The 22,597-nt window shown below is 47.6% G+C and overlaps 1 protein-coding gene across 3 annotated transcripts in view; it reads right to left on the bottom strand.

Annotated features, from left to right (window-relative positions):
• The window catches only part of LOC127584357 (phytanoyl-CoA hydroxylase-interacting protein-like), a 66,879-nt gene that overhangs the window by 9,261 nt on the left and 35,021 nt on the right, over positions 1 to 22,597 (bottom strand). For 2 of the 3 annotated variants that reach the window (XM_052041079.1, XM_052041080.1), the window contains one exon: positions 8,227 to 8,410. The exons of the other annotated variant lie outside the window; for it this stretch is intronic. In XM_052041079.1, coding sequence (XP_051897039.1) covers positions 8,227 to 8,410 — 184 coding nt within the window. The remainder of the gene's footprint in view (positions 1 to 8,226; positions 8,411 to 22,597) is intronic. 3 annotated transcript variants of the gene reach the window in all.

The raw sequence follows: 22,597 nt of genomic DNA, 5'->3' as shown, positions 1-22,597 counted from the left end.
TCCTTATAGTACCTGCCCTCTAATCCAGGCAGCATCCTGGTGAACCTCTTCTGGACCCTCTCCAAAGCCTCCACATCCTTCCTATAATGGGGCGACCAGAACTGAATGCAAAACTCCAGATGCGGCCTAACCAGAGTTTTATAAAGCTGCAACATAACTTCCTGACTCTTGAACTCGATGTCTCAACTAATAAAGGCAAGCACGCTGTATGCCTTCTTTACCACCCTATCAACCTGCACAGCCACTTTCAGGGAACTATGGACCTGGACCCCAGGAACCCTCTGAACAGCAACACTGTTAAGGGTTCTGCCATTAACAGTGTACTGTCCTTTTACATTTGATCTGGCAAAGTGCAACACCTCATATTTGGCCGGATTAAACTCCATCTGCCATTTCTCCACCCATATCTGCATCTGATCTATATCCCGCTGTGTCCTTTGGCAATCTTCTACACTGTCCACAACACCACCAATCTTTGTATTGTCTGCAAATTTACTGACCCACCCATCTACGTTTTCATCCAGGTTAATTAGCTTAACTAATTAGCTTAACTGTCGAACTAATTAGTTTAATTGGTTCAGCAGCAACATTGTGGGCCAAAAGGCCTGTTCCTGTGCTGTACTCCTTCTATGTGTTTGGTATGTTCACCAAGGGTAAATAATCTATCTGCGTTCCTTGTATTTCTTAACTGGTTCTTGTCTATTTGAATATAATTAATTGCATAATACTTCCATAGACAGGTGTGCCAAAAATTGCAATGTAGTAGGTTTAGGAGTAGGGAACTGCACTCTTGACATTTTCAGTATGTGTGAATCAGCAAGTGTAGATTGAAAGTATGAGGGGAAAACAACAAGAACAACATGAAATGTTATTCTGCCTCACTTGTGTTAATCTAGCTCCACTGCTATTTACATAAATTGGCTCTCAGAGGGGCGAGAGATCAACCATTTGACTGTCAAATTGGTGAGACTGACTGAGGGGCAATGATTTCTCATATTCAGTGGAACTACCCTTGGACTCAAGCTTTCTTCATTGCATTGATCCATGAACAAACCAACTATTTCTGTATCCAACTGATCCACTCCTGAACCAAAAAGTGTTGTAACCATTTGATCTATCCTGGAGATACAAACGATGATTGCCTGAAATTGAGAACTTCTGGCAGTGAAGTTACCCTGCGACATAATATTTTATCAGAGCATCTTACCAGGCAATTGCTCTACAATTCAGTTGATCCTCCTAACATCAACCATCTCCTTGCTATGGTCTCTCTCTCTCTCTCTCCTCTCTCCTCTCTCTCCTCTCTCTGCCTCTGTCTCCTCTCTCTCCCTCTCTGTCTCCTCTCTCTCCCTCTCCCCCACATCCCTGACTCAATATCTCTGTGTATCTCTTTTGCTCTTTCTCATTCTCAGTCTCTTCTTCTCTGAAGCTCCCTGATTGCATTAAAATCAAATACTTCCTGAGCTCCCAAACCTGAGGAGGACAATGGCAGTGATGGACTGCGAGGTACCAGCTCTCTTGGTACTTTGCACTGGCAATAATAAAATGAAGCAAGATTCTGCTGCTAATTCAGATGTAGATGAGAGTTTCCAAGGCAACGCTTGCTCATTGTACAATTTACTGTTTAATTGGAAAACGAGTTATGCCAAAAGAGAAAAAAAAGAGCAGTTCACAAATGCAAAGACCCTCATACCCTTTATCCCCCAGCCCTATGGGTTCTTCACAAGTCACGACATTAAAACATCAGGAGTACTGACGTTTCAAATGTTAGAAGAGTCAGTGGGTCAGGATAGAAAGGCTACCAGTGATAAATGAATGTAGGAGGTACAAGGGATATGTGTACAGTATTACTGTGCTACTGTTAATGAGGGCTCTGTCCATTGGCAGATACCTGGAAGGGAGTTACATGCTAGAATCTAATCAGGGATCAGGATGATTCATAGCTAAAGGAGGTTAAGAGGACATGATTGAGGTATATAAAATTATGAGGGACATAGATAGGGGAGACTGCAGGAAACCATATCAGAGGAAGATAAAAGCAGAGGGCATAGGTTTAGCATAAGGAGTAAGAGACTCAGAGGGGATCTGAGCGGGACCCTCACTCAGAGAGCGGTGAGTACCTGGAATGCACTGCTGGAGAGATTGGTGGAAGCAGAGTTGCTGACAGTATTTAAGAGGTGTTTGAGCACTTGAATTGCCCAGGCGTAGAAGGCTATGGGCCAAGTGGTGGGAGATGGGATTAACACAGACGAATGACCACTGGTTGGTATGGACATGTTGGGCCGAATGGCTTGTTTCCGTGCTGTGTGACTCTATGACTGATAGATTCCCAGGATCAGTCATAGAGTCACAGAGCAATACAGCACAGATATAGGCCCTTCAGCCCAACCAGTCCATGCCGACCATGATGCCCACCCAGCGAGTCCCAATTTCCTGCGTTCGGCCCATGTCCCTCCAAGCCCCGCCCCTCCATGTCCCTATCCAAGTGCTTCTTAAATGATACTGTTGTACCTGCCTCACCCACTTCCTCTGGCAGCTCGTTCCATACACTCACCACCCTCTGTGTGAAAAAGTTGCCCCTCCGATCCCCTTTAAATCTTTCCCCTCTCACCCCAAACCTATGCCCCTTAGTTTTGGGCTCCCCTACCCTGGGGAAAACACTGTTATCATCCATCTTAGCTGTGCCCCTCAGGATTTTATAAACTTCTATAAGATCACCCCTCATTCTCCTGCGCTCCAAGGAATAAAGACCTAGCCTGGCCAACCTCTCCCTGTAACTCAGGCCCTGGAGTCCTGGCAACATCCTCGTAAATGAATTATGAGGAATTAAAGGCTGCATTCTTTTCAAGAGGTCTGGGGGGCAGAAGGGAGAGTTGTATCTTATATGCAGCAGGTAGGTAGAATTCGGTAGGCGTGGAATTAAAGTATAGCAGCTCACAGGCAACTCTTATATCGAGTAACAAGTACCCAGGAGTGATTTACAGGCTGAAATCTACTTGAATGATGGAAAGGTTCACAGGGATATGGGCCGAACACAGGCAGACCGGGCTAGCTCAGTTAGGCAACTTGGTCGGCAGGGATGAGTTGGGCCGAAGGGCCTGTTTCCGTGCTGTATAGCTCTATAAAGGGTGGTGCTGGGTTAGAACAACAAATGCCCAGGATATAAACAGAAAAATGCTGGGAACACTCAGCAGCTCAGACACATCTGTGAAAGGAGGATCAGAGTTAATGCTTCATAGGAATAGATCATCGACCTGAAACATAGACTCTGGCTCCGTCTCCACAGACCTGCCGAGTGTTTTCTGTCTTTTTTTTCGGTTCATAGAAACAACATAATCCAGGGGCTCCCGCCGTTTGTAAATAGAATCGCAGATATACAGAATGTGACCGGGCGACCCGGGCTCTGGGGTTGCTTGGACAGTTACAACAGCAGGTACCCGTTACCAGGAGGGAGTTACAGGTTGCAGTTGAATCCCTAACAATTTTCATCGCCTGTGTGGACATTTTAAAAAATCCCACGCGAATGGCACCATTATGCAACAAATCAATTTGGGTCAGTTTGTAGCCTGGTGGTTTTATTGTGGGGATTGTGTAAGATTCAATGTGGGAAATGTCGGTACAGTGGGACAGGAACCTAATATATAATGTGTGTCGGTGGGGGGCAGCTTCTAATGAGCTGATTAAACGATTCGTTGTCCACACTGTAACCGGGAGACGCAGGCTGCTTGGGTTCAAACCCAAGACCCAGATCTGCAGCCGGGCAGCTCCTTGCTCTCCCCTTGCTAGGGTTAAGGGTTGCAGGGAGACTCCGGCTCCCTCCCTCTCCGCCGGCCAGATGGTCTGCTGGAGTCGATCCCACACACACAGGGAGAGGGGGCCGGCTCTGCACCTGTCCCCGTGTGACTGCAGCTTCCTCTCCCCGCGGTTTACTCTCTGTCCATCTGCAGCCTGCTGTTTGAACGGTTGGCCCTCCTGCATTGCACTCACTTGATGCTGGCAGTGACGTGGAAGAAACTGGCGCCGTACAACCTGAGCCGGCCTGAAGCAACACCTTCGGTGGGGACAACACTGTGGCCCGGCCCCGCTCTGTGACAGAATGAACCCTCGCACTCACCGCGCCCTCTTCTCGCCAACCTCCTGACCTGCACCCTCTTGTGCTACCTCTCTGCTTTACTCTCGCTTCCTTCTGTCTGTCTGTCTCCCTCTCTCACACACACAATGGAACCTGTACAAATTAGTTGACGTTTCCACCAGCACGGTAAAAAGGATTTCATCGGCTTTTCTGACAATCAGGGATAAGGCGCTATCCATAAATGCAAACCTCTTGTTTTCTCTTTCCTTGGTATTTCTGTCTGTCTCTGTTAATTAGTCGCTGTCACACTCTCTGTCTCTCCCATCGTTTCTCCGCCTTTGCTGCTGCTCTCTCTCTCTCTCTCTCTCTCTCTCTGCCATCTCTATTTTTCTATCGCTGGCTTTCCGTTTCTCTTTATTTCTCCCTCTGTCCGACACTCTCTGCCCCGCTCCCCCTCCCCCTCCCTCTCCGACACTCTGTGTTTCACTATCCCTCTTATGCCTCACTCCCCCCCACACTCCCCTCACTCCCCCCCACACTCCCCTCACACCCCCCACACTCCCCTCACTCCCCCCACACACACTCCCCTCACTCCCCCCCACACACTCCCCTCACTCCCCCCCACACACACTCCCCTCACTCCCCCCCACACTCCCCTCACTCCCCCCACACACACTCCCCTCACTCCCCCCACACACACTCCCCTCACTCCCCCCACACACTCCCCTCACTCCCCCCCCCACACACTCCCCTCACTCCCCCCCACACTCCCCTCACTCCCCCCACACACACTCCCCTCACTCCCCCCCACACACTCCCCTCACTCCCCCCCACACACACTCCCCTCACTCCCCCCACACACACTCCCCTCACTCCCCCCCACACACTCCCCTCACTCCCCCCACACACACTCCCCTCACTCCCCCCCACACACACTCCCCTCACTCCCCCCCACACACTCCCCTCACTCCCCCCACACACACTCCCCTCACTCCCCCCCACACACTCCCCTCACTCCCCCCCACACTCCCCTCACTCCCCCCCCACACACTCCCCTCACTCCCCCCCACACACACTCCCCCCACACACACTCCCCTCACTCCCCCCACACACTCCCCTCACTCCCCCCACACACACTCCCCTCACTCCCCCCCACACACACTCCCCCCACACACACTCCCCTCACTCCCCCCACACACTCCCCTCACTCCCCCCACACACACTCCCCTCACTCCCCCCCACACACTCCCCTCACTCCCCCCCACACACACTCCCCTCACTCCCCCCACACACTCCCCTCACTCCCCCCCACACACTCCCCTCACTCCCCCCCACACTCCCCTCACTCCCCCCCCACACACACTCCCCTCACTCCCCCCACACTCCCCATCACTCCCCCCCACACTCTCCTCACTCCCCCCCACACACTCCCCTCACTCCCCCCCCACACTCCCCTCACTCCCCCCCCACACACTCCCCTCACTCCCCCCACACACTCCCCTCACTCCCCCCACACTCCCCTCACACCCCCCCACACACACTCCCCTCACTCCCCCCCACACACACTCCCCTCACTCTCCCCCACACTCCCCTCACTCCCCCCACACACTCCCCTCTCCCCCCACACACTCCCTTCACTCCCCCCCACACACTCCCCCCACACACTCCCCTCACTCCCCCCCACACACTCCCCTCACTCCCCCCCCACACACACTCCCCTCACTCCCCCCCACACACTCCCCTCACTCCCCCCCACACTCCCCTCACTCCCCCCACACACTCCCCTCACTCCCCCCCACACTCCCCTCACTCCCCCCCACACACACTCCCCTCACTCCCCCACACACACTCCCCTCACTCCCCCCACACACTCCCCTCACTCCCCCCACACACACTCCCCTCTCCCCCCACACACACTCCCCTCACTCCCCCCACACACTCCCCCCACACACTCCCCTCACTCCTCCCCACACACACTCCCCTTACTCCCCCCCACACACTCCCCTCACTCCCCCCACACACTCCCCTCACTCCCCCCCACACACTCCCCTCTCCCCCCCACACACACTCCCCTCACTCCCCCCACACACTCCCCTCACTCCCCCCCACACACTCCCTACCTCGTTCACTCTCTCTCTCTCTGACACTCTGCCTCACTCCCCATTTCTCTGACTAGTGTTTCAGTAGGATGAATTGAAACATTAACTCTTGTTTGTCACCACACAGATGCTGCCTGACCTGCTGAGTGTTTACTGCATTTTTCTGCTTTTATGTTTGATTACCTACTTCTGCAGTTTTTTTCCTCTCTCCGGTAATACCTATTGCTTTAGAACATTTTAAAATTAGACTTCAGTTGGAATATTTTCCTCTGCATCCATTAGAAATGGCAGTTGAGCTGCCCTCAGCAACAAACTGTGCCAACTGCAGTTATGTGGCTCAGTTCAAATTATTTAACTTCATCTGTCTCAAGAGGGATCCTTTGGTTACCTTGTTAGGACAGCTCCTGATGTGTGCCTTCCACTGCTGTGACTGTGGAAAATGACACCTGCTGATCTAGCTCAGTAGGTATGTCAAGAGGACACAGGCTATGTAAGGACTAGAAAGTCTGAGCAGCACTGTTATACAGCCCAGAAACAGCCCCTTGGCCCAATTAATCCATGCTGACCACGAGGCCTAGCCAAGCTCATCTCAGTCGCCTGCATTTGGCCCATATCCCTCTAAACCATGTACCTGCCCAAGCGTCTTTTGGACATTGTAATTTTACCACTTCCTCTGGGATCTTGTTCCATATACCTACCTCCATGTGGAAAAGATGTTCCTTGGATTCTTATTAAATCTCTTCCCTCTCACCTTAAACCTGTGCCCTCTAGTTCTTCATTCCCCAACCCTGGGAAAAAGACTGTGTGTTTTCACCCTATCTACGCCCCCTATGATTTTATACACCTCAGGTCCCCTTTAAATCTTCCCCTTCTCACCTTAAATCTATGCCCACTAATTCTAGACTCCCCTATTCTGGGGAAAAAGACTGTCCCATCCACCCTATCTATGCCCCTCATGATTTTATAAACCTCTATTAGGTCACCCCTCAGTCTCCTACTCTCCAGGGAAAACAGTCCCAGCCTATCCAGCCTCTCATAATAACTCAAGCACTCTGGTTCCAGTAACATCCTCATAAATCTTTTCTGCTTCTTTTCCAGCTTGATGACATCCTTCCTGTAGCTGGATGACCAGAACTGAGCACAGTGCTCCAAGTGTGATCTCACCAATGTCTCATACAGTTGCAACATGAAACCTCAAGTCCTGTACTCAATACCTTGACCAATGAAGGCAGGCATGCCAGATGCTTTCTTCACCACCCTGTCTGTGTCACTACTTTCAGGGAACTGTATACCTGTACCCCCAGGTCTCTAGGACCCTACCATTTACTGCTTGGTTTAACTTACCAAATGCAGAACCTCGCAATTATCAAAGTTAAATTCGACCTGGCCAGAGCTCTTCTCCTTCAGTACCTTTAAGTGGACTTGGCAACTAGAAGGTGTGCTGAGCCAACCAGAAAATGAACCATGCCTTTAATTTACAGGGTGTCCCACTCTGTGAGCTGCCCAGTTGGATAGACTCTAACATGAATACTAACACAAATTTATTTCCACTTAAAGTAGATACTTGGAAAAGGATGGTAGAAAATAGGGATGTGGAGAACTTGAACAGGGAGGATGCAAGAGCTTCTTGATGTTTAGAACAAGAGATATCAAGCTCTATTGGTTAACTTTGAAAAGGTGAAACTAATGGTAAAATATTATAACTTATTATCCACAGAAACACCTTACTGTGCCACTTACTAGGTATAACAGCACAGAGACCATGGTACTGCAGTAATAATCCACAAAACTGGACTAACGACCTGGAGGCTGAGTTCAAATTTATCTTAATTCAATTAGTTGAATAAGTAAAGATTAAAGAGTGTGTGTCAGTAACGGGGACCATTAATTAATTAATAGATAAAGATTAAAGACTAAAAATAGATCTTCAATTCAATTAGTTAATACAGACAGAAAAGTGTGTGTCAGTAATGGGGATCATGAAACTTCTGGATTGTCTTCAAATGCAATTCAGCGATGTTTCTTAGGGGAACAGGATCCAGCCCAGACGCTTACCCTATGTTTGAATTTGTTGGAGTCTTTGTTTTCCTTCTTGTTGAGGTCCACAAAGTAATGTGTGATGCGCTCTCTGTCCTTTGCATCTGTCTCCCAGCAGATCTTGAAAGAGTCGCAGGTGATGTTGGTGATTTTGATGTTGTGGGGAGTAGACAGAAGCTCCATTTTACGTTTTCTCTCTGTGCTGGTGGCGGAGGGAAAGAGAACTTAAGTACCAGTACTCAGCACTATTGCAACGTGGCTGCTAAATCCTCAACGCTGCTCGGTGAGGTGTGCAAAGTGAAGTGGCTCTTAATAATTCATGGTTGGCAGCAACGACAACTTGCAAAATATTTGCTCCCTTGCTACAGTAAAGCATCCCAACATTTCATGGTGCTGAGGATATTAGAAGTCTGACTTGCTGGGCGGATCCCACAGCTTTACAATTAACAACACATTGCACAGACCTAGTAGCTTAATGTGCTGGTAACTGCCATAAAGCCATCTTGACATCCTATCTTAGACCTTCCCTTTGTTCTACACATTCCTCCCCTTACTTAAGTTAACTTGTACATCTCTCCTTCTCAATTCTGACAAATGGTTACAGACCTGAAACATTGACTGTTTCTCTTTCCATAGATGCTGCCTGCCCTGCTGAGTTTTTCCAGCTATTTCTATCTCAATATAATAACAAGCTACATAAAGGGGTCATAAAGAGGTATTAAGACAGATGACAAAAAAGACTTGTCAGAAAGACATAAAATTATGAGAGGCATAGATAGGGTAGGCAGTCAGGATCTTTTTCCTAGGGTAGAAATGTCAAGTACTAGAGGTATGCATTTAAGGTGAGAGGGGGAAAGTTTAAAGAAGATGTGCGGGCACGTTTTTTCCAGGTGTCTGGAACGGGCTGCCAGGGGTTGTGGTAGAAGCAAATACAATAGAGATGTCTGAGAGGCTGTTAGACACACGGAATGGAAGGATATGGATCATATACAGGCAGAAGAGATTTAGTTTAATTTAGCATTGTGTACAGCACAGGTATTATGGGCCAAAGGGCCTGTTCCTGTCCTGTACTGTTCTATGTTCTATGTAAAAGGAGATTTGAAAGGAAATAGTTAGAGCAGGGAGGTCATGAAGACTAAGAGAGAATCTTGGTGCTTCAAGGGAAGACAGTCGTGGGCAGTGTCCCGTCAGTGATATATCCTGAGTTGTCATCTTCCCGAGAATGACATTTCTACGATCCCAATAGTAAGGTTAGGGTTAACCGGGGATATTTGAGACCCGGGACTGACACACGATGTGCTAATATAATCCTGCTATCGATTTTCTTTCGTGTTGTTAAAGTAATGTTCGCTGCTTGCCTTTATTTGAGAAGTACAGAAGTATGATACAACTTTATAAATATTGATTGCTGAATATTTGAACTCAGGCTGACCCAACTGTGTTGGCCAATTTTTTAATGTAACATTATCACCTCTTCAATGAAGGGATTTAATTAATGACCTGCTATGGCTTATTGGTTCTTGAGTCTCTGGGTGGTGTAATTACTAATAGTGGGTTCAAGGACAACAGTTAATCTTCCGAAAGGAAACCATCAGGGGGGTTTGTAACTTTTTGGAATTAGTCCATTAACTGATGTTGCAGAATAGATGATGAAGCAGCTATTTACAATTAAAGTTTTCACATGAAATAGCAATTATATGCCAGCTATGCAGAATTATTAATCAAGATAATGAAGTAAATCATCAGCAAGGCTAATGGAAAGATGTTGTTGGTTAGCAAATCAGATTATTAATGGAAGATTGTGAAAGTGGATATTCAATTAGATTTTATTTATCTGTAATTGTGTTCTAGTGATTAGTAAAATCTTGTTATACCGAAACATTTTAAGTGTCAGAACTCCCATCTGACATTGCTGCAGTCACACAGTTATCAATACTCCAACAGTAACACATATATCTCAGCACTTCATTGTAATGTACCTATGGAAGGTGTAGCATACGTTGCATTACATTGCGTTCCCATCTCTTCCTGGTACCAGACAACAAAGGTGGACTATGCTCTCTTAGCAAGTAACAGGTGCTGACAAAGCATGGGTGCCTCTCTGGACAGCACTACCCCTCATCCATTGACTTGTCCAGACACTGCCTTGAGGACTCCAAGGTCACTCACTCTCCTAGGTGCATTGTGACTGTGATAATGCTTGTGCTCTCCAATATAACCCAACTCAGAGAGAGAAGGGAAGTACTGAGGATAGAGGAGAAAGTCCTATCCCCCTGGGGCCATCAGTCCACCCTATGTTTCAGCTGAAGTAAGGCAGGCCACCTGAAGATACATGTACCATGCACGGTTCCCAGATACATGGCTTTGGCCATGAGATTAGTTGTTGGTGGTCCCAGACCATCTGAACCTTCAGGGAGTGACAGTCTTTGCAGTTTATCTAACCACATGAGGGCAGACTATCCCCCCGGACATTCAAGCCTCCTTATAGAGGTTTATAAAATTATGAGAGATCGATAAGGTGAATGGTCACAGTGTTTTCCTCAGGGTAGGGGAGTCTAAATCTAGAGGGCATAGACTTAAGGTGAGAGGGTAAAGATTTAAAGGAGACCTGAGGGGCAACATTTTCACACTGAGGGTGATGGGTATATGAATGAGCTGCTAGAAGAAGTTGTTGAGGCAGGTATAATTATAATGTTTAAAAGACATTTGGACAGGTACATTGATAGGAAAGGTTTAGAGGGATATGGGCCTAACGCCAGCAAAGGTGGACAACTTGGTCGGCATGGACGAGTTGGGCCAAGGAGCCTATTCTTGCGCTGTATAACTGGGTTATGAAATCTGGGTTAATCTATCTGCCCATGAGCGATACAATAGGATTCGATTCTGACCTCTGGCGCTGTCTGTGTGGAGTTTGTACGTTCCCCTTGGGAACAGGCAAACCCAAGGAATGGGTTTCCACTGGGTGCTCCAGTTTCCTCCCGCATCCCAAAGGTATGTGGGTTGGTAGGTTAATTGGCCGCTGTAAATTGCCCCTAGTGCAGGTGGGTAGTTGGTCCTAGGGGAAGGGGGTGGAGTTATTTAGAAGATGGGGACAATAAAATAGGATTAGTTACCAATTAGTATAAATCAGTGCCTGATAATCGGCATGGATCTAAATGTCCTTGACCTTGATAATTGGATTGACTACATCTCCTCGACCTTGATAAATGGATTGACTCTACATCTTCTTGACCTACTGCTCTCTATTCAAAGAAAAGGAGAAAAATTTCCCTCTCCTTGGGTATAGAGCATCCATAATGTCATGTACACAGCAGTGAGCTTCACACTGGAATGTGCTGAAATCTGTTGCTGCCACCAAGTGGTATGTTCTCAAGGCTAAAATGCTCAGGGTGACAGAGGGTCCAGTCAGGGTTGTGTCTGGAGGGTTTGGATGCAGAAGGTGACAAATCTCTGTCACCGTCCCTTATCCTGCAGATTGTTTGCTCTGCAGACAGGTGCAGATAGGAACTCTGTTCCTGGAAGACTTGGGGCAGTGGGAGGTTCTGGGGGAATCCTAGTCAAAGCACTTCTGTCCCTTCTCCATTGACTTTCCCTGGTATAGTCTTACACTGCATTTGGTCATTCTGGAGACCCAACAAGACCACTGCTGAAGCACCCAAAACATGCAGCAATAAAAGGCAGATGTGACTTCAACACTCACCCACACTCAGAACGCAACCCTAACCCTATAACATGGCATGAATGCATTCTTTTGCCCACTCCCTAACAAATGTGCCAGGATTGTTGACCGCTTTAAGCAGACCAGGACTAGTCATGTCTCCGTGGGTATCGCAGTGAGTGTCAGTTTCACATCACTGAATCAGTTGCAGTGGGGAGCTGTTAGGATATGGATTGATATCGCCTGTGTGCACTCTACGGAATTAGTTCACAGAATCATGCATCTTGAATATTGTGATCAAAAATGTCTTTATGTGGCAGGAGGGCTGTAGGGTTGTGACGAGTTTAATGATCAATTTAATGCTGAAATCTAATGATATTGCACTTAGAAAACATGCACCATGCAATCATGTTTCTGGACCAATATCTTTTAAATTGTCAACTTGATAAATTCGTTTATTACTGTTGCATGTACCGAGGAACAGTGAAAAACTTTGTTTTGCATGCCATCCATACAGATCATTTCATCACATCAGTGCATTGAGGTAGTACAAGGGGAAACAATAACAGAATGCAGAATAAAGTGTAACAGTTACAGAGAAAGTGCAGTGCAAGTAGACAAAAAGGTGCAAGGCCATAACGAGGTAGATTGTGAGGTCAAGAATTCATCTCATGGTACTAGGAGACCATTCAATAGCCTTATAACAGCAGGACAGAAGCTGTCCTTGAGCCTGGTGGTATGTGCTTTCAGGCTTTTATATCTTCTGCCCAATGGGAGAGGGGAGAAGAGAGAATGTCCAGGGTGGGTGGGGTCTTTGTTTATGTTGGCTGTTTTACCAATATGTTTAAGTATTAGTAAGTTTTGTAAAAGAATTAGCGGTTATTTAGTAGTATATAAAAAGAGAAAATACTGGGGATACTCAGTATGTCAGGCAGTATCTGTGGAGGTCAATGATCAATCATCAGACCCTTCATTATCTACATGTAGGTGGGAGTGCTACAGGTTTCCTCTGCAGCATTTCACAGTGATTCAATAACTACTGTTGTGGAACAGATCAATGTAAAATTATTCAAAGGATGCAGAAGCTTCCACCTACTATTGATTTTTTATCAAGGGAGAACTTGGTAATGGTGGGGAGGAGTTTTCCAGCTCATGTGATGTTTGAAATCCGCATATTTGTTGAGGCTTCTTGTGGATAAGACTTGTTTTTGTTTACAAAAGGTAACAGGACAGATGGAGTTGGCTATATTGTATTTGACCATGAGTGTGTCCCAGCTGAGATTTTTTACTTTGATTCAATTGTCCTCAAAACTAATAAGGTTCATGAAACACTGTGGTCAATCTGTGGATTTATTAATCAAATGGGCATGTGCAGCATAAACGGTAAACCCTCAGCAGGTCAGGCAGCATCTGCGGAGAGAGAAACAGAGTTTAAAGTTTCAGGTTGAAGATTCTTTGTCAGAACCAGGATAGAGAGGAAACAAATTCGTTTTAAGTTGCAGAGAGTTGGGGAGGGATGGTTAGGACAAAGGGAATATCTGTATTAGGTTAAGGCCGCAGTTATCGGGAGGGGATAAGAATAAGTGAACACATTCAGTTGATAGGTTAATGAGGTCAGTTAGAGAGAGAGAGAGAGAGAGAGAGAGAGAGAGAGAGAGAGAGGACAAAGGAATGTAAAGGCTGTGAAATGCAGAGCTGCAGGACATGCTCAGAATATGTTAGTGGAAGGAAACTAATTGAGCCAATATTACACCATGCAAACGTAACACCGTCCTACCATGCACACTCTGTTGGACATCCATCCAAATCAGGCCATTATCATTAAAGTCAATTACTGTGCAATTGACTTTAATTACTGCAATTATTAAATGCAACATTTCTTTTGCCCTGCATGTTTGGCACAACTTGCTGACTGTAGAATGCTACCCACATTATGTAAATGTTGCATCCCCTGACTTAACAGCAATCTATTGATATTAGTTGTGATGGCAACAGTTGACACCCCGACAGTCACAGGTTTCTGGGGAAGAGAGTTCCAACATTTCAGATGTTTTGTGTGAGAAAATGTCTCCTGTCTTCTCTCCTAAACAACACAGCCAGAATTCTCAGGTTATGATCACTTGTTCTTGGTTTCTCGGTATCTCTGAATACTTCTGGCAATTTAAACAGCTCAGTGAGGTCACCCCTCAACCTTTGTGAAGAAAGGAAAGTCTATACAACCCAGCATCGTTATTTAACACATTCTGCTGCACTGCGTCTTTGCCTGATGTCACATGCCCAGAATTGTACACAGTGTTCCTGGCTGGAAAATACTCCAGGTTATTTTTCCTTTATCTAGAGTAGATGACTTCACACTTGTAGAAGTCTCACCCAGTTATACAGCACGGAAACAGGCCCTTCAGCCCACTGACTTTGTACTGACCAGCACCAATCCTACACCAATCCCATTTTATTCTTGCCATATTCACATCACCTCCCTGAACTCCATTTGTCCACTCACTCTGCCTATGTCCCCCTTGAAACATCCTGCTGCCAGCTACACTCCTCACTAGCCTTGGCGCTGAGGTGGAGATGGTTAAGAGCTTTAAATTCCTAGGTGTAAATATTACCAATAGCTTGTCCTGGTCCAACCATGTAGACACTATGGCCAAGAAAGCACAACAACACCTCTACTTCCTCAGAAGGCTAAGGAAATTTAGCTTGTCCCCACTGACCCTCACCAATTTTTAAAGATGCATATCCGGATGCATCACAGCTTGGTACAGCAACTGCTCTGCCCGAGACCGCAAGAAATTGCAGAACTCTGAACACAGCCCAGTCTATCACACAAACCAGCCTCCCCTCTGTTGACTCTGTCTACACTTCCCGCTGCCTTGGGAAAGCACCATAAAGACCCCTCCCACCCCGGTCATTCCCTCTTCTCCTCTCTCCTGTCAGGCAGAAGGTACAAAAACTTGGGAGCACGTACCACCAGGCTCAAGGACAGCTTCTATCCCACTATTAGACTCTTGACCAGACCTTTTGCATGATAAAGATGAACTCTTGATCTCTCAGTTTAACTCATCATGACCCTTACACTTTACTTGCCTACCTGCGCTGCATTTTCTCTGTAACTGCAACATTATACTCTGCATCCTGTTTTTGCTTTTACCTTTGTACTACCTCAGTGTTTGGTATGATCTGTATGGATGGCATGCAAAACAATGTTTTTCACTGTACCTCAGTACATGTGATAATAACAAACCAATTACCAATTACTCTTCCAGAGTAATACCGTGGATTCAACCTCCTCAGATACTTTGCCTGAATGTCCACTGAGCTCCCATTAGGAAAGCAAGGCTGAGTTATTTTTAGTTTTTCTCTCTCTTTTGCCTTAAGGCACTGGAGCAAACCAGGGGAGAACTCACTGACAATTGCAGGACCAATGTGCTGTGCGCTGAATGTCCGTGGAGGTCGCCAATTTCATCGCTTCACAAGTAATCCTCCGAGCCAACCATACGAGCTGGTTCAGACTGTCACACACGGTCTGATTTCAAGGGCTCTTCTGCAGTAAATTTCCGCTGCTTCTGGTTATAGTGAGAGAGTCATACCGAGTCATAGAGCACAGAGGCAGGCCCTTCAGCCCATCAAGTTTGTGCTGACCATCAAGCAACCATTTAAGCCAATGTGGTTAATGTAGTTTTCATCTCTGTAGCAGCCTGTCACTCATACACAGAACTCTGGTGGTTGAAAACACAATTTGACTGGTGCTTCCTTGGTAGCTCATCCATTGTTGAAAGGTGGCTCTGAAAGGAGTGAATAAGGGCCTGTACAGTGGTGCAGCTGACAGAGGCGCTGCCTGATGGCTCCAGAGACCCGGGTTCAATCCTGACCTCTGCTAGTCTGAGTGAAGTTTGCCCATCCTCCCTGTGACTGCGTGGGTTTCCCCCGGGTGCTCCGGTTTCCTCCCACATCCCAAAGACATGCAGGTTGGTCAGTTAGTTACCCACTAGGTGAGCAGTACTATTGTGGGGGAGTTGAGGGGAATGTGGGGAGAATAAAATGGGATTGGTGTAGGATCAGTGCGAGTGGGTGCTTCTTGGTCAGTGTGGACTCAGTGGGCCGAAGGGCCTGTTTCTCTGCTATCTCTCACTTTCACATTTGACCCATTGAGTCCAATGCCAACCATCAACCATCCATCTACACTGACCTCACATTAATCTTGCCACTCCCCCCAGATTCTAGCCCTCACCCACACACCGGGGGCAGTTTACAGCGGCTGATTAACCCACCGACCCGCACGTCGTTGGGATGTGGGAGGAAACCGGAGCACCCGGGGTGAACCCCACGCGGTCACAGGGGGAAGGTGCAAACTCCACACACAGACAGACAGAGCGCCAGAGGTCGGGATCGAACCTGGGTCTCCGGAGCCGTGAGGTGTCGGCTGTTCCCACTGCGCCACGGTACATCTGCCAGTGAACCACGCCCTTCCAGCCAACCTGGTCTCCGTGGCATTTCCATAGACACCACGAGGAGAAAGGTCACACCTCGGTGGGGGAGGTTGGCGAAGTGATGGGGTGGAAGGTGAACGGGTGGGTGGGGTAGAGGGTGTCAGAGACATTGAGATATAAGGTGGTAGGTTGAGAGAGGGTGGGTGGGTGGGGGAGGGATGAGTGTGTAAGCTGCAGCATGGGCATGGGTGGAGAAGAGGGTGGGATAGTCAGCTTCAGAGGGAAGGATTGAGTGAAGGGGGTTGGCGGGCTCGAGGGTGTAGACTATAGGACTGGTGGGGGGGAATTAGATGATTAGCAACAGGGAGTGAGTGGGAAGGGTAAGTGGACTGAAGGGAGATAATGGGTAGGAGTGAGTGACTGAGGGATGTGTGGGAAAGAGAGCGAGGGTCGGAGGACGAGGGAGGGGGAGACGGTGGGATGGAGGAGGACGTGTGTTTCTCCTGTCATTTGTGACCCCTCAATGATCTCAGTCTGAATGTGTGCAGGATTCAATCATTAAAACAAACGCTTGGAGAATTGAAATATTTCATCTTTTTGTTTCCAAGGCAACAGTAAGACTCTAAAAGGAAGGATGCTGATTATAAATAGATATCTCACACAGACCAGTACAGGTCCATCCCCTCTCAGTTTTTGAACTCCTTCCCACTATTTCTTTTCCATGTTGTGTGGCAAACGCTTTTAAGATGCCTCATGTTCCATCTTGTAAGATCAAGGGATTTAATTTACCAACCTAGCGCCAAGCTCACTCCCCTGACCCTGAGGATCACACTGGTGACACCCTTCCTTGCTACAAACCTCCCTCTCAGCATCCGTCCTCCAGTGAACATGTACGTTGTGCATATAGTGCATTGTCTCCCCCACCTCACTAATTTCTCTGTGACAATATAGTCTGTAGTTTATGAAGGCACCGAAGGGGTTTGAACCTGAAACATTAACTGTGCTTCTCTCTCCACAGACGCTGCCTGACCTGCTGAGTGTTTCCAGCATTTTCAGTTTTTATTTCAGATTTCCAGCATCTGTAGTCTTTTGTTTTTTGATTTTTGATTCTGACTTCTTGTTGTCCTGAATCTCCACCCCCCGACACCCTCAAGCCCACCTTCCCCCTCACTGTCCCCTCCCTCTCTCTGAAGCCAACCATCCCACCCTCTCCCTCAATCAGGCCCACGCAGCCCTGCACACTCCCTCACTGACTAGATTGAATCACAGAGTCGATTGGCAGGAAAACAGGCCCTTCAGCCCATCGACTGTGTGCTGGCCATCAAGCACCCATTTATGCTAGTCCCACTTTCCATTCTTCTGACATTCCTGTCAACTGCTCCCAGATTCTACCACTCCCCTACAAATTAGGGACAACCTACAGGGCCCAATTAACCTACTAACCCACATGTGTTTGGGAGGGGTTTGGAAACAGGAACACCCAGGGAAACCCACGCGGTCACAGGGAGAACGTGCTAACTCCACATGGACAGCACCGGAGGTTAGGATTGTACCCAGGTGACTGGAGCCGTGAGGCAGCGGATCTGCTAGATGAACCACTGTGCCACATGCAGGTCACTCTCTGGAGGCCATAAAATTCCTGCTCTGTGGATCTGGATATTTGGAGATGTCATGGTTTGGGAATATATTTCAAGCGATCCATTGCAGAATTGAGCCATCATCAAATCCAAGGTGGGTCACTTAATGGCTTTAATATGTTTCCCATTACAGCTGTGTCCTGAGGTTGAGGAAGGTAAAGAGTGAAGCCAATGTGAGCTGCACTGATCTCTTCAACCTGTTAAGTGTGGAGATAGACTCAGATATCATGAGTGTTGAAACAGCAGGAAAGGTCAGAACCTTGTACGTGTAGAGGAATATAATAGCAGGACAGGCAACCAGGGAGACAGACAGTTCAAATGGGGTCAGGAGGCAATGACAAAGAGGCAGGATTGAAGAGGGACAGGTAGGTAGTACTGGACTCAAGTGGGTGAGTGAGGAATATGGAAGGGTGGTGGTTATGTGGGGTTGGCTTGGTAGTTGGAATTGAGAAGGTAGACCGTGGGGCAAATGGGCAGATAAGGTTAAGGAGTACAGAGATGTTAATATATTTATCAGAAAGCAATGGGGTTGACTACTTCCTATTCGAGGAAGCAGAGATGTTTGTGGAGGTCAAAATCCAACTGGACACTGCGATGCATAAATTGAATTTACAGCAAGACAGCACATTGGTAAAAATAGTCTTTTTTCACCTCCAGTTTTCTCTTCAGTTCATAAAATAATGAGGTTTAGAAATAATGAATAAAAAGACATTTTATGGTAACAATGAATTTATAGTCAAGGGGCGTCTGGAACTGAATAAAAGCTTTTTAAAACAGTATACATTTCTTCAGGTAATCATGATGGGTGCCGCAGCAGATTAAAATGGAGCATGTTCTGCAAATTGTGCAGGGCTGTGAGAAGGGAGCTGACAGCTGAAACACTTAGTGCCATTTTACAGTCAGATCCTCCCAATGCACCACATTAAAATCTGGTTTGTGGATTTAATTGCTGCCTTGAACTACCTGATTCTCAACTCTGCCATTTGCAAGGATGAATTCTCACAGACACTTGGGTCACAATCTGGCTCTGTGGCTGCCGTTGGCACTAATGGCCAATGCGGTCAGAGATTCTGCAGGATGTTGCTCATGCACAAGCTGCTTCCCACTGCTTTTGACCATGGAGCAACAAGCATGCAGTTGGCACCGTTGCAGTGGCTATAGGAAGGTTGGAGAGGGTGCAGAGGAGATTCACCAGGGTCTCATCTGGATTGGAGCATTGCAGTTATAGAGACTGGATAGGCTGGGTTTGTTCCCTCTGAAGGAGAGGAGGCTGAGGGAGGACCTGAGAGGTCTTCCCTTCCTCAAGAAGGCAACATCTATCATCAAAGATCCCCACTATCCGGGCCATGCCATTGGGCAGCAGGTACTGAAGCCTGAAGTCCCACACCACCAGGTTCAAGAACAGCTACTTCCCTTCAACCATTTGGTTCCTGAAACAACCAGCACAACCCTAATCACTGCAGTTTAGCAACACTACGACCACTTTGATCACTTTACACTAAAATGGACCTTGTTTTTTTTGTTCTGCTGGATTGGTGCAGCGTGGTTTCCCTTTCATAGCTCCAGGCTGATTCAGCTCAGTCCTCGTATTCTTTTCAAGGTGTGCTGTTGCCATGTCCTTCATTGTAGGTTGCAGTACTTGCCTTTCTAACCTCCTCCTCTTCACCTCTTCCCCACTATAGGTCCTCTCGCAGGCTTTTCTCCAACACTGACCAAGGATGAGATGGCATTTTGACACCTGTCCCTCCACTCTCCAACACAGAGCTATGATGATCTGTTCTATTCTCCCAGGGCTGCCATTGTACCTCTTGTTCACATGGCAGCTGAAGTCTCCTGGCCTGATACAGTGACCCCATTGTTGTAAGCGTGTAAGACCTACTGTGGCGTAACGCATTATGTATCAGGATGGTGGGTGGTGGGGAGGGGGGAGGGGATATCTGTGACCACAATCGCCCCTCAGTGAGGTTTATTCAATAGGAGGCTGTGTTCAGTTCCTTCAGGCTAAGTGATAGTACGAGGTAGCACACTGGAGGCTGAATTTTATCAGGGGAGGGATAGGGTGCAAAAGCAAGGTACTCAGTAAAACACTTCTGTTAGATTATTGTTTTCAGTTTTAGGTGTCGAGCTTTAAGGAGGATATCAAGGCCTTACAGAAAAGAGTCTACCAGGGAATGAGACTTTGGTTCTATATGGCAGAGATGGTAAAAGCTGGGACTGTTGGAAAAGAGACCATTAAGAGGAGACAGAGTAGAAGTGTTAAGCTGCGAAGGGTTTTCCTTGAGCAGGGTTAGTGACGAAGGGACGGAGATTTATAATCATTCACCAAAGTGAGTTATGATTGGAATTCACTGCCTGAAAGGTGCTGGAGGATTCAAGAGTGCCGTTCAAAAAGCAATTAGGGTAAAAGAAGAGAGGGCTTGCAGGGTTGTGGGGAAAGTGCTTTGGTCTAATTGGGTGACTCTTACAAGGAGCTGGCACTGGAATGATGGCCTAAATAGCCAACTTGTTCACTGTACATTATTTATTTTTCTGGGGTTAGAGGCTTCGCAGATGAGACCAACATTTATTGGCCATCCCCAAATATTCCCAGAATGCTAGAACTCAACAGGTCGATCAGCATCTGTGGAGGCAAAAGGTGTACTGGAGGAAGGACACTGTTCCTGATGCAGAGTCTCGACCCTAAAAACGTCGACTTACACCTTTTTCCTCCACAGATGCTGATTGACCCACCGAGTTCTTCCAGCGTTCTGTTTGTGGTCTCCATTCCAGCACCTGCGGTCTCTTTTGCCTCCGTACTTCCTGAGGCACCTTGCTGAACTGCTGCATTCCTCCTGGTGAAGCCACACTCATAGTGCTGTTGGGGAGGGAATTCCAGGATCTATACCCTGTGAAGGAGAAGGACTGGTGATATATTTCCAAGGCAGCATGGTACGTGAGACTGGGAGGGGAACCAGAAGGTGGTGGTGTTCCCCTGCCTGTAGCCCTTGCCCCTCCTGGTTTGGAAGATGCTGTCAGAGTGTCCTGGGTGAGTAACTGCTGGGAATTTTGGAAATTGGTGTTGGTTTATTATTGTCACTTGTACCGAGATACAGTGAAAAACTTGTCTTGCACACCGATCGTACAGATCAATTCATTACACTGTGCAATGAGGTAGTACAGGGTAAAAACAATAACAGAATGCAGAGTAAAGTGTCATAGCTACAAGGAAGTGCATTTCAGGTAGACAATAAGGTGCAAGGTCATAACAAGGTAGATTGTGAGGTCAAGACTCCATCTCATCGTATAAGGGAACAATTCAATAGTCTTATCACAGTGCGATAGAAGCTGTCCTTGAGCCTGGTGGTATGTACCCTCAGGCTCCTGTATCTTCTGCTTGATGGGAAAGGGGAGAAGAGAGAATGACCCTGGTGGGTGGGGTCATGTTGGCTGCTTTATCGAGGCAGTGAGAGGTATAGACAGAGTCCATGGAAGGGATGCTGGTTTCCGTGATGCACGAGGCTGTGTCCACACTCTCTGCAGTTTCTTGCGGTCCTGGGCAGAGCAGTTGCCGTACCAGATAGGATGCTTTCTATGGTGCATCAAAATCGAGGAAGGCAATGAAGTGGCTGTTGCGGGTTGATATTGAACTTCTTGTGTGTTTTTGGAGCTGCCCTCAGCCAGTCCAGTGGCGAGCATTCCTTCACACCCCTGACCAGTGCATTGTAGATAGCGGAAAGGCTTTGGGGAGTCAGGGAGTGAGTCCTCACCATAGGATACACAGCCTTTGACATGTTCTTGTATTTCTGTTAGTGGTCCAGTTGAGTTTCTGGTTAACGGTGATCCCTGGGGAGTTGATGTTGGGGAGTTTGGTGATATTAATTCCATTGAATGTCACAGGTAAAGTTTCTCTTTTTGGAACACACTGTTGGAGGAACTCAGCGGGTCGGGCAGCATCTGTGAGGGAAATGGACAGTCGATGTTTCAGGTCGAGACCCTGCGCCAAGACCAGTGTCCTTCCTCCAGTACACCTTTTGCCTCCACAGATGCTGATCGACCTGTCGAGTTCTTCTAGAATTCTGTTGGTGGCTCAAGCAGTATTTGGGGGTGGGCAGTCCAGGTGACGGGTCTCAACCTGAAAGATCGTTCATCCATTTCCCTCCACAGATGCTACCTGACCCGCCGAGTTCCTCTAGCAGTTTGTTTGCTGCTCCGGATTCCAGTATCTGCGGTCTCCCGTGTCTCTCCTTTTGGAGATGGTCATTCCCTGGCACACTGCTCTGAGTGCTGGGATAACCCTCCATCTTCCTTCACTCATGTCTGTCACATCGGAGGGTTGGGACAGAGAGACCTACAGCATGAAAACAGCCCCTTCGGCCCATCCAGTCCATGCTGACATCAAGCACCCATTCTACATCGATCATTTTTCCGATCACATCTCCCCCCTCCTCCAACTCACTCTGCCCCCTCCAACTTTCCTGCCACCCAACTACACTAATGGCAATTTACAGTGACCAATTAACCTACCAACCTGCGCGCCTTTGGGATGTGGGAGGAAACCCATGGGGTCACAGGGAGGACGTGCAAACTCCACACCGGCAGCACCCGAGGTCAGGATTGAACCCGGGTCTCTGGAGCTGTGAGGCGGCCACATTAAGTGCTGCGCTAATGAGCCCCCCATAAGTGAG

The sequence above is a fragment of the Pristis pectinata genome, chromosome 29 (assembly GCF_009764475.1).
Source record: "Pristis pectinata isolate sPriPec2 chromosome 29, sPriPec2.1.pri, whole genome shotgun sequence".
NCBI classification, from domain to species: domain Eukaryota; kingdom Metazoa; phylum Chordata; class Chondrichthyes; order Rhinopristiformes; family Pristidae; genus Pristis; species Pristis pectinata.
This window is presented reverse-complemented; position numbering and strand designations above follow the sequence as displayed.